This window comes from Branchiostoma lanceolatum, chromosome 1, assembly GCF_035083965.1.
Source record: "Branchiostoma lanceolatum isolate klBraLanc5 chromosome 1, klBraLanc5.hap2, whole genome shotgun sequence".
Classification (NCBI taxonomy): Eukaryota; Metazoa; Chordata; class Leptocardii; order Amphioxiformes; family Branchiostomatidae; genus Branchiostoma; species Branchiostoma lanceolatum.
The window spans coordinates 7,584,980-7,597,820 of record NC_089722.1 but is presented as its reverse complement, the minus strand read 5'-3'; the positions used below and the strand labels follow the sequence as shown (position 1 = coordinate 7,597,820).

Sequence of the window (12,841 nt, the reverse complement as noted above, 5' to 3'; positions counted from 1 at the left end):
GCATTTCAAGAGTAGGAACCTTTGCTAAGGCGGCAGGGTTTTCCCAATATATTTAACAAAAATGAAAATCACACTATAATAATACCTAAGTATACACTATAATATTCTTCCTATAAATGGAAAAATCAGGAAATCATTAATTGTTACAATTAGAAAATGAAGAAAATAGATTCATACATTCTTGAGTTGTTCACAAACAAGATAAAAACCACAGCTTAGTCTACAGAGATAAGATGTATAGGTAAAAATCTATTTAATGTATCTGATTGGAATGAATAAAATCAACAACCTCAGGTCATTTTTTATTCCTTCCTTCATTCATTCGGTAGTTCATTCATTCATTCTCAATGAACAAAACACCATGAACATCTACAGCACAGGTGTCCACAAAAGTAGATCTCCACCCTACAGCCATATGCATGTAAATGAACGTTCTTCCTCTGTGGTTTTCTTACAGGAAACCTTGTGTCAGGGCTTTGTCATAACTGTAATTGCCTTGTCTGTCACCCCCCTCCCACCCTCTCCTGACTGATATCTCCGACCCAGATATGCCAGCAGATATTACCTCAGAAATGCAATTTCAGGACAGAATGGGGTCTCCTGGATGGCTTCCAATTTAGATAAGAAAACCCCCACTTCACCCACAATACCATCTATTTAGTGTTTATTTTACGATCCACCCATTGACATATTGCACAGTACCCCACTGAGCAAGTCCTTAGCACCAAAGTTTTATGCATCAACATAAACATCTATAACCGTATATTTCTTTTGCTCAATACTTTTTAGTAGTCTTTATATTGGCTAGGATTATAAATGGTCTGTTTATGCATAGGTTCTATTACCCATTCATCCTACGAGGACTCTAGCGCATTCTCCAATTTGGAAGTTTTCAGCAAAACTTAATGAGGAATAAAGTAGATTCCCGGCACTGCAAGATGATGACAAATTATACCTCCTCACTTCAAAACAAAGACTTGATGTGTTAATGCATGGTGTACAGCCATTTACATCTTATAAATACTTCTTCAAGTACCCACATAAATCTTCAGTCTTGTCAACATACAAAAATGCTCTACAGATCATTGCAACTCTTGACACTACTACATTACTGTGGTGCATTATGGATTAAAGAAGCTGTGCTGCATACAAATTGAGGAGCTCAACATCAGAGATTTCAAGATTACACAAAGCCCAGCAGTTACTGGCTAATCTGCAGGAATGAAAATCAAAAATTCAAAGTCTAGTGCAACACAACTTGCAACCCAAAAGGCAATTGGCATCATGCAAAACTTATTCCCACAAGCCCGAGGGGACCTAAATTCTAATCATTTTAAGGTCCCACTAATACCTACCCACATAGCAAACATGAAGACAATCCACCCAGGCCTTCTTGAATTATCATGTTAACACACGGAAGAAAGGACACACAGAGAAACGAACGCTGCCAAAAACCTGCATTTTTCATGATGGTAACATGGAATTGACACAAGGGAGGTTATAGAGGCGCTGGTGCAAGAAATGAAATGTAACCTTCTCCCTTCTGCTTGACCTCATAACCAATACAAATTTGCTGCCAAAAATCAGCGGGGAGAATGATGGTCGACAGTTTTATTGCTGGTGTCAGTCTTATTCATTCTAATCAGGTATATAAAATAGATTTTTACCTATACATTTTTGTCTCTGTACAGGAAGTTGTGGTTTATATCTTGTTTGTGAACAACTCAATAATGTACACGTATACATGTGTACCTTACATGTATACCTACTAAGAGTGTTGAACTAAGACTAGTAAGAGTGATGAACAAGCCTTACCTGGATTAACACCAGCTAGTCCCAGTCCTCAGCATTTGAAGCCACATCCTCTTGTGAATTCCCATCCGGATAGACTCTCAGAGAGTTCCTCACATGCTCCAGCAACGCGGTGTGCATAGATGCATTCGGACTCTCATCCAAGGAGCTTCCTGACGTCGATGTTCCCTTCCTTTCTAACGTACTTATCGCTTCTGTCCTGTCTCTGTCCTTGTCTCCCTCGCTGCGTATCGATTCCATCAGTCTCCCGCGAGGCGATTCAGAATCAATCAGTCCCGAGAACGATTTCGATCTCGTCTTGTACTCTGGAGAACCGACTTCGTCCGGTGCTTCCGATATCGCGTGCATGGGCTCACTCGGCGTTCGACTCCTCCCCACGGTGTAGCGAGTTACCATGGCGTAAGAAGGACTTTTCGGTGTAGAAGAAGCTTTGGGGTTTCTTTTTACTGTCCCAGTTGGGCTCAGTAAGTCAGCGTTGCTGAACAGACCCAAGTCACTGGTCCTCGAATGGCTACGAGTGTTTGACATGACTGACTTCAAATCCTTCATGGTTGCCATCCCGCCCCTCTCCGCTTCGTAGTCGTCGGTGAGATCGTCTATGCTACTGCAAGTGGAGGATGCGTCGTCTGGGGAACGTTGTCGCGTGAGCATGGGGTTCTTCCTCAATTTCTCCGCGGCAGACATCCTCGACGACGGGTCCAGTCTCATTCCGTTTTTCAGCAGCAGAGCCTTGAAATCTTCTCTACTCGTGGAGTTCTTCGGACCAAGCCGAGACTTCGGTCTCGGCGTCGGTTCAGCCGGTGCGGGTGAACTTGGCTTCCTCGTCTCCGTCCTGTTAACTGCTCTCGGAGCGGGTGACGCTGATCTTGCCCTCCGACCTCCGTCCTCTGGGTCCACATGAATTGTCAACCGTTTCTTAGCCTGATGAATAACAGCAAACAGGTCGTCTGTTGTCTTCAGTGTCGGGCTTTTGGCTGCCACTTCGTCTGGACCCCTGTCTACAACTTCTGATGTCCTGTGTACAACCCCACCATTTCTAACAGCAGCAGAGTGTTCTCCATTTACAACAGGGGTTTCCATGAAAGTCAAATCCACATAAGCTTTCGTTGTTGGGCTCCTTTTGTCAACAACAGTATTGGGTGATCTTGGTGGAGGGCCTGAGTCCAGGAGTGTCTTTGCCGTGGGGCTCTTGTTCTCTAGAGGTGTGGTTGGTGTTCTAAACCTAGCACTTGTGGGTGTTTTTGGTCTGACGTCTGCAGAAGGAGTGGCGACAGTCTGAGGTTTTGGTCTTGTATCGATAAAGAGACTCTTTGGCCGAACGTCCCTTTTGGGTGACGGCTTGGGCGCAGTCGGTGGCGGCCCTTTCTGCTTCTGAAACATTGGTCCGTTCGGTTTGGGGGAAACCGGGGGAGGAGGTTTTTTCGTTGGTGTTCCCTGTGTGGTATCAACAGAAAGTAGACTACTGACAGCACTTTCTGGAAAGCTCCTTGGTCTAGCTGGCCTGTCTACCAAGTTACTCAGTCCTGAGGGAGGTATTGCTGCAGCTGGAGGCTTGGTGGCAACAGGCGGCGGCCTGCGCAGGTTTGGTACAGTTGTGGATGTTATTGTCTGTGGGGGGACGGTCACGACTGGACTAGTAACGACACGTGTGACTTTTGGTGGAAGAAGGACGGCATCCAGGTCTGTTTCCATCACGGTGGACTGTGGAACTGGAGGTTTGGTTTGAGGCACGGCGGGAGCAGGTCTAGTTGGCACTGTAGCGTAGTGCTTGCTACTTGGGTAGGGCACATTGAGAATGGTACCGTTGTGTACAGTAGCATGTGGAGTATTGTCAACAGTGACGTGTACGTGTGCTTTTGTTTGTGTTATTGTCTCTACTGCTGCCATCCCTGTGCCTTTTTGTGAGGCTGGTAGTGGTAAGCTTTGTGAGGCTGGTAAGCTTTGTTCATTCTCGTTTTGTGCTACCGGCTGTTTGGGGTGGGTGGTTGCAACTGGCAGATCTGACGGTCTTGGTGGGCTAGGCTGTGGGCTAGATCTCGCTGCTACTGGTTCAACTGGTGGTCCCTGCTCTTCTGTATTGCTCCTGTTACCAGCTTGGAAATCATGGAATGTGAAGGACTGTCGCATGTCCGATACGTTATTACCAAACGTCGTGTAGCTCTGAGATGGCGGCACAGACTGTGCCCCCTCCCCAATGTCAATGCTAAATGTCCTAAAAGAGGTCGTCCTGTCCATTGATGCGCTGTCGTCTTCACTGATCTCGGCTTCTGATCTGGACGACGCCCGACTCCTGCTACTCATGGAACCAAACAGAGGAGTGTGTGACCTACTCCTCATGAACACCGGAGAGTCGCCGTTAACACTGCTCGCCTCGCTCTGACTTGGCGTTATCTGACACAGCGAGTACATGTTCACGTGCCGCTTTTGGTCCGACGAACCAAACGGTCTCGGGAACGACCTCTCCTCCGTGCTCAAACTGCCTGAACTCTCCCTCCTCGTTGTAGTTGTCTCCTCCTTTATACCATTTACCAACGGGCTCTTTGACGAGTTGTCCCCCTTCCCGAAGGTAAAACCTTCTCCATTAGAACTGACTCTTCCACCAACTGTCTTATTTCTCTCTCGCTTCTTCTTCCAGAAGCTTTGAATGGCTGACTTAATGTCTTTTGGTTCTGAGGCTGAGGGTTTGATGCCACCTTTTCCTGCAACTGAGGAAGAACCAGCTCCCTCTTCCTTGCCCTCAGAGCTTTTGGCACTGCCGCTGCTTTCGCTACATGTGCTTCTCCGTCTCTCGTTTTCTACATGTGTGTCACCATTCACCTGCTCACTGTCCTTCTTCTTCTGCCAAAATTCTGTCACAGCAGCTTTGATGTTGGGAGGAGGGGGAGGGGGTCTGTTTGGTTTTCCACGGAGGTCCCCCTTGCTGCTGCCACTACCCTTGCTTCCCTGACTGCTGGTTCTTGATCTAGATGGGGTAGCGCGACCACTGTCGAGTTTGGATATCCCACTTAGATCAGGGCTGGACTTGGACTGTGGTGTGAAGGACAGAGACCTCTGAAGGGTAACAGTTCTCTTTGGTGGTGGCGGAGGTTTTTTCTTCTTACGATCCAAAGTGCTCGCGCACGATTTTGATTCCGATGGCACATGAATCACGGTTTCAGTGCTGAAGTACGAAGCCCTGTTGGGGAGGGTGTTGTAGCCATCGTGATATGAACTCCTGTTCGAGGTTGTGTGTGTAAAGCCTGCCATCATTTCATCATACATGCCTTCAGTGAACCCACTGCCATCATATGTAAGCTGGCGCTTAACTCTAGAACTTGGTAAGGTCGAGTTTTGGCCCGATTCAAATGTCTTCAGACCCGAGTCAAGATGGAAGGAGGTGTAATAACCATCTTGGTCGACAGAGTACACGGATGAATCATCCTTGGAAGAGTTCACGCTTTGTCTGTCGCTCATGTCTACATCCCTCCAGCTCCACCCAAATCCTGTCGTGTCATTGGATGACTGTGACAAGGAACGGTTCTTTGCATCTTCGGTCACCGATCGCAACCAAGACTCGGAATCCATGGCAGTGAAGTCTGCTTGCAACTCCTGTGAGGGCGTTACCACCGACCTGGTCGTTGTTGAACTCGAATAACCAGACTGATTCTTCAGGGTACTGTCAGAGAAGTCTCTAAGGGTGCCCTGAGAGCTCATTGTGTCTGTGTTGTAGCTCGTGGTTTGTCTGCTTTCGTCACCAAACATGGCAGACGACAGGGAATCGGTCTCATGGTGGTCGTTAATGGAGAGAGCCGAGTCGCTGGCAGAGTGACAGTTCTGTAGGTTGGATTTTTCCGGTTGTGTGTCTTTGAACGTTGTGGTGTTGTGGATTTCAACAGGCACTTGTATCTCGTGTTGCCCACGCAGGATCGTGTCCGAAGTCATCGAATGACGCGCACTGCTCGTACCGCTCCAGTTGCCGGATGAAGAGCGGTTTTCCTCCTTTGTTTGTTCGTTCTTTCTGTTCCTCATCTGCACCACGGCGTGGGCGATGGGCGAACCGAAGATGGGGGACGGAGTAAGTGTACTGCTGTCAGACAGGTAAACTTGCTCCGTGTTCTTATTGTGGATGGAGACGGTTGTGGCAGACATGGGGAGAGCTGCATTGGATAGCTGAGAGCTGTTGACTCCAGGGATGTTGGTGCTGACCTCCACTTGTTTCAGCTCTGTGGGCTCGATCTCGAGGGAACGTGGCCGTGCGGCTGAGGATGCGACCCACGGCTGGCTCTTCCTCAGAACAGTGTTGTCTGCAGTGAGAGGAGGAACGCCACCGTTTGGCTGGGTTGGAGAGAATGGAGAGGAAGCAAATGTACTTTCCGCCGATGATTCTCCGTTCTCCGTGGCTGTTTGTATGTCTCTCTGCGACGGTTTCACCCCAGCCTGCACGCCCTCTCCCGTGTCTGTCTGCGTCATCTCGTCGACTTGAGGCACTTTCAGCAGCTCTGGAGGGAGATGAATCTGTGCGACTGTCTTGGACCGGTTCGATCGCGTCCTCCTACGAGAACGATGATGCGAATCCCGTTCCAGACTTCGGTTCCAGCGCTCGGGCGAGCTGGGGATCTCGGTGGCCGTCTCGTCCATGGAGGAGATGGTGTCGTTAAGGTACATGGACCGGTTGCTCCGCTGGCTCTTCTGTCTGACCAGGCTCAGCTCCTTCTTGATGTTCTCGGGCACACCTGCAGAACACAATGCAGAAGGAACAGATATAAGATATAACTCCCCAATGCTTTATTTAGTTCAACAAATTATCACAGTGAGAACAAACTACTTTTCTTCAAGCACTGTTTTATATTCTTGTATCTGCACAAATTTTTGTTTAAGTTGATTTAAGTCAAGTCTAGCTTGATCTGTATTACAGAAAAATCTGAAAGCTTTATTGATGTTTTTATTATGCATGTCCAAGACGTCAGTTGTATCTTCCTTGTGTTTTATTAGATATTGTACAGTGTATGCAATTCAGCTTTTAGCTGCCATGTAACACTTGTTATTAATAAACCATTCATTCATTTATTCATTCATTCATTCACCTAGAATCGGGTACAAAAAAACAAACAAACCTGTGACGGTCTGTCTCCGCCGTCTTCGCTCGCTGCTGCTCCGTTTCTTCTTCCGCCGCCTCGTCTCAGGGCTGGTCTGGTGAATCAGGGAGCGGCGATACCTGCAGGGAAACGGAATGCAATCTTCTGAACCTGGGCGCAGATGATGTACAGTACCTACAGCTATTGGACATTCCTTCTCTTTATAGCCAAACATTAATTCAGGCGGAACCTAGGGGATGTAATCTGTTTCCATTTTACTGTCCTTCTATTCCTACACAACATTACACTAACATAACTTTCTCAGGATGCCTTCTGAACAGAAAATAGTCTATTTTGCATGGGGAGATGTCGACAAGGATGCAAATCAAATGCAGAGATATTTGTCAAATTTGCATCACCACATCAATAATGGCAAAGTAAGTGTCAATTGCAATAGCCATGCAATAATTTCAAAAACTGCTATAACATGGCCCTACATCTTCCTTCCTGTTCTCCAGTAATCTCCCCTAAAAACAATTATTGTCCATTTCATCTTTGTCAGGGTCTTTCAATCACCCACTGGAAATCGATAGCCATCCTTGTTCCAAACTGCCGCGGACTTGGTTTCTGCTCACCAGGCCAATAAATTTGTCATGGAACAAAAGGCGGCCAGAATGAAGAAAATTGAAATCAAGAGGAAGCATCCATCATGGCGTACAATGTCATGGACAGTTCCTACATGCTTGGGAAGTTACTGCATTTCCTGCTCAGTATGTTTTCACTGATTTTACAGTCTGGGAACGCAATTAAGGTTAGATTGGATAACAATGGCCCACATGTTCTGCCAGGATGAATCGTTGATGTATCTTCATTGAACAAGTAATGAGGTAGGAGACAAGGGCTGCAACCTCTGTTCTTGACAAATTGCTAAAATGGTTTTGAATTTTTGCAACAACAAAAAAATCATGTGAAAATTTCAAGAATACAATCAACAATCATTTCTTTCAGTCATGTGCACTATCATATGCGTTAGTGCATTTCAAATTGAAATTAATAGAATTCTGCTAGCTTGATGGATTTATTTTCTTAAAAATACATCAGTGCTGATCTGCATATTGTATAAACCTCTGCATTCCAAAACTATCTCAATTTTGTCTATCTTATATCATAATTAGTCTACCACCCTGTAAGTAGTCTGCGTGATGTCATTTTCAAATCATATGTACACTTATGTAATATATTGATAGTGTTGTGTTATGTAATACATATATCAATATCATGCTTTTCTAGCCTTTCTTTCTAGTGATAACTTTCAGACATCAATGGGATACAAGCTGAATGAAATCAATAGATGCTACAATTGAGGCCTTAAATTGGGCTGGGAGGTGTGGTAAATAATCTGTCTACCTTTGATATAGGAAACAATTATCCAACCAAGACATCTAAATCACTACCATGTGGCAGGCTAGAAATTTAAAAAAGCTGGCGAGGTTCTCTTGTCATAGATCACAAATACACTTGCCAATATGTGAAGTCTTTTCGCCACATATCGATGGAGGGTACTTTTGCAAAACAACTCCAACTGCTCACACTAACAGTGGAGGTACAGATCACCAAATACTGTATTAGTAAAAATATGGATAGAAGTCAGATTCATAACTCCATTTATTGGTAAAGCCTGAATCTCTAAGTTGAGTTTGTTTGGTGGGTCTTTTGTGGCCTTTTCTGCATTTTCTGTGACCTCCCAGGACCACTAGAGAGATGTAGAAATGCAGAGAAGCCCACAAAAGACCCACCAAACAAGCCCAACCAATCTGCCTGCAGATTATCAGTGTCTACCATCTTACCTGGACATGCGGTCAAACACGGACCCAGGTACATCAACAGGAACCACTGCCTTTTCTGCATTTCTACCTTTTCTGCATTTCTGCCTCCCAGTCCGAGGACCACAAAGGCCACAAAACAAGCCTAGCCAATACATCTGCATCTGGAGACAAATCATTATCAAATCACATTATTTGTAAATTATATCTTACCTGGACATGCGGTCAAACACGGAGCCCGATATATCGACGGGAACCACAGCGGAGGGAACAGCGTTTTTGCGCAGAGCCTCCTCCGGTGTGGGGAGGGGCTGGTTGGGCTGGTTGGTCTGGATGTCCAGCGTGTTCAGCCGGTACTCCCCAGACTTCGGTCGCGGCCGCGTCGGCACGCGCTGCAACTCCTGCCATTTTCGCTCCTGCAGAACAACAACAAAATAAACACTGGTGAGTCACCATAAATAACAACAACCTCCTGCCATTTTTGCTCCTACAGAACAACAATAACATAAACACTGGTGAGCGATCATAAATAACAATAACCTCCTGCCATTTTTGCTCCTACGGAACAACAACAAAACTAAACACCGGTGAGAGACCATAAATAACAACAACCTTATTCAATTTTAAAACCTTGTACGTAGCATGCCCTACCATGTTGGAAAAATTGTTTTGCAGCCTAACAACATTAACATCATTCTTTTGTCCTTCCACTAACAAAATAAGCATATTCTCAAGGTAGCATTAGTAACACAATATCAATACAGACATAGAAATTCAATTAGAATTGATATGGCATACACAGACACTGACAGTATACACAATACATGCACAACAAATACGACATACACTACAACAAACAGGAACAAACTGAATTCAAAATATACAAAGGCAATCGCAACATGTCTGCTTCGGATGGGAAATGTGCAACAGACCATTAACACACTGTTTAAATGCTGCAGATCTGAAAAATTAACCATACATTCAGATACTATATCACAGATGTTGCCAAATCAATACATGTATTGACAAACAGCACATTAACGAAGGGGATATACAGATAACGATACAGATGGTTGATATCGTTAATTGTGGGTATACCATATCAGCTAGTCCTCGCCCAGTGCTGGATCGATAGCTCGCAGCATCTATTGTGGCATTTTCATTCCCCACACACGCGGCCATGTATAAATTCAGGGCCAGCCCTGTGATCACATTGTCATGGATTTGTGCACCTATTCAAAAGGGTCGGGAGGGGAATTTATGATCCCTGTATGCAAACAGATGGTTGGGGATTTCGTAAAGCAATCCAGTTCAGCTTTGGATTGGAATAATATGGCCTTGATAATCTTCTTTCTAGGATTTGGATTGGAAGAATTCTATGAGGATTTACAATAATATCGTACCTCAGGGATTCTGGCTTCAGTGAAACCCCATGCACACTCTCCCTTCAAAGGTTGTAACAGGTGGGATTGGGCCAACTGAAGGCCATTAATTGTTTCCAAACATGTCAAAACAGGCTTTTGGCCCACTATTGTTATAGACTATGCCAAGTTGTACTTACTCAAAACAATGGCATCTCAAAAGCATTTAGGAAGGTATCATCACACCAATAAATAAAACAATACTCCATGGCAGATATATATTGTGTTATGTAATTGTAAGTTGCTTCAAAATGACTGATTTTACAATACAACCTGTCTTCTGCACCAGGGCAAAATATAACCTGTTTTCGATTCCCAGTCTGCTAGTTGTGAATTGTCAGACACAGACACAACAACTCACAACATGGCTCCTAGTTTCCTTATATAGACCAAACAAAATATCACAATGCTCTAATAAGTAAATTTGACATTTTGAATTATTTGCTAGCACATCTACCTACTTTTACACCAGATACGGTTGTGGGTCATAGCATGGTTTATTGCCTACATTCAATGGATCAATAGATATCTTGAAGAGTAGAATACAATGTATGTTGGAAGTTTGCACAATGATGTACATGTCTACAGCAAGCAATACATCACATATTAGGGATAACTTTGTAATATTGTGACTTCTAGCTTTAGTTATTCATGTTGGATTTTATAGTTTGTCCGAAAACAATGGGTGATTTTGTTAGTAGGGCGTTATTGCTCAAATAAGATTTTGATATTACACCACTTCTGCAATTAAAAAAAATTAAGACTACTTGATTTTGGAGGGATGTGGTACGGAAATGTGTACAGTGCTTACGTTGATGAAGGTTAGACATCCAGGTAGAAAGATACGCCAAAAATAGTTACTCAAGCAACTGGATAAAATTTTGAAATTTTATCCAGTTGCTTGAGTACCTATTTTTGGTATACAGTGCTTACTTAACATTCGAACCTTCACCTCATATTTCTATAACAATCAATATTAGACCCAATTTCCAGGCAGAAATTACTGACAGTAAATTTGATCTGCAATCTGCCTGTGGAATTCCATGTACAACATTGCATACAAGGTTACAAATTAATCTCCACAAATTGGTTATGTTACAATAATTATGGCAAACCTATCTTCTTTATCATATGGTCAATAGATGAGAGAAGTACAGGAATTGAAAGTGTAGTAATTTATTGATCAGCCAGTTCCAAAATTCAATCCAATACTCGAAAAATTGATTAAAAATTGCTATACTCAAACTGAATATGGATTTGATATCAAATATTCATCTCTAAAAAGAAAGGACAAAATGGGATGCTAATAGCCCCATCACAAATTTCAAAGACATTATACTTTATAGCAAGGCTTGCAAAGATATATGTCAGAAACGAGGTTCTTATTGTCTAAGAAATAAAGGAATAAAACATTTTCACTAACAGCTCCAATAGTGAGTCACATTGACATGCAATTGCTGGAAGAAACCCTGTTATAACGTTCAAATGTGTGAGGCTTTCACCATGAATGACATTTATAAACTCTATTCCCAAGGCAGTCCACTTCCCTGCAACATATGAATACCAAACACAACTAAATTACAGTAGAAATCACATTACCGCCATATGCACTGGCAAAACTCTAACCCAGACTCTGTCCCATAGGGACAGCATAATGAAATGTGCGGAGCTTACACTATCAGCAAAACAAGTTATCACAGCAAATTTCACTGCAGCCTGCAATTTCTCTAAAAGCCTAATGGTTGTTAAGTACAACCTGCAGATTCTGAATAAAAAGCTGTTATCATTAACATTATTACCTTCGCTAGTTTTTTATTTATTCATAATTATTCATAACTGAACTGAATTCATAATTCTAGCAAGATGAAAATTTCCAAATGCAAACATCTTGATACAAGAGGTTTATCTGATTCTATACTTTGTAGAATCTTAAGTAGTAAAACTAAAAGGGGAACTTTCATCTACTGGAGTGGAATGATCTGAATGTCCTTGGGTATCAGAGCTATCAAGTTCATGTGAAGCCTGTAAAACATTGCAGTGGCACCCCCTTGGGACCCCAATCAAAACTGCAATTATTTCCTACAGCAGCAAGAGCAATCTTGCACTTGTATTCCCCAAAGTAGGCGTATACTTTACAACAGTAGAATATACATGGAGGGGACTGGTACATCAAAGAGAACAGGTAGAAAAGATGCAACATGTATGCTTTCCACATGATACTAATCCAGTGAACTGGAATAAAACAGAACCTACATGTATGGTACGATACATTAGTTTTATACCCTTCTGGGTGCAACATCTTATTTCTTCCTCCTTGAAGATTGCATGTACATAGTGATAGAGATCACCCTCCCCCAGGATTGAGAGCCTCATGATCCTGTAAGTTTTACAGGTTGGGTGGCAAAGTGGCCATAACCAAGAACTATCAATCTGGGGAAAATCAATAATTGCAGCACCTTTCTGGGGGAGTGTGAAGATTGGGATAAGCTAAGGTTCAATCAGACATATTCCTGGATAGCAAATACATCACACCAGTGGTAAAATGGGGTTAACGATTTGTCATAGGAGCAAGCCAGCCACAAAAGACATTATTGAAAGTTTTGGACTTTTTAAAACCAGTTTAGTGGTAAGCTTCTTCGGCGAAATGTTCGCCATATCTGGACCAATTTTCACAGGAGAAACTAGAAGGAATTGCCATATTACCCTGCATCCTGGCAATCGATCTGTTTTA

At 43.5% G+C, this 12,841-nt stretch overlaps 1 protein-coding gene across 5 annotated transcripts in view; it reads right to left on the bottom strand.

The window, feature by feature from the left end:
* The window catches only part of LOC136430455 (actin remodeling regulator NHS-like), a 97,899-nt gene that overhangs the window by 3,666 nt on the left and 81,392 nt on the right, over positions 1 to 12,841 (bottom strand). For 4 of the 5 annotated variants that reach the window (XM_066421141.1, XM_066421225.1, XM_066421390.1 and 1 more), the window contains 3 exons: positions 8,903 to 9,105; positions 6,906 to 7,006; positions 1,816 to 6,524 (listed from right to left, as the gene is read on the bottom strand). In XM_066421141.1, coding sequence (XP_066277238.1) covers positions 1,831 to 6,524; positions 6,906 to 7,006; positions 8,903 to 9,105 — 4,998 coding nt within the window. In that variant the 3' untranslated portion in view covers positions 1,816 to 1,830. Of the gene's footprint in view, positions 1 to 1,815; positions 6,525 to 6,905; positions 7,007 to 8,713; positions 8,734 to 8,902; positions 9,106 to 12,841 lie in introns of those variants that run through there. The other variant, XM_066421473.1, reaches the window with a different exon arrangement.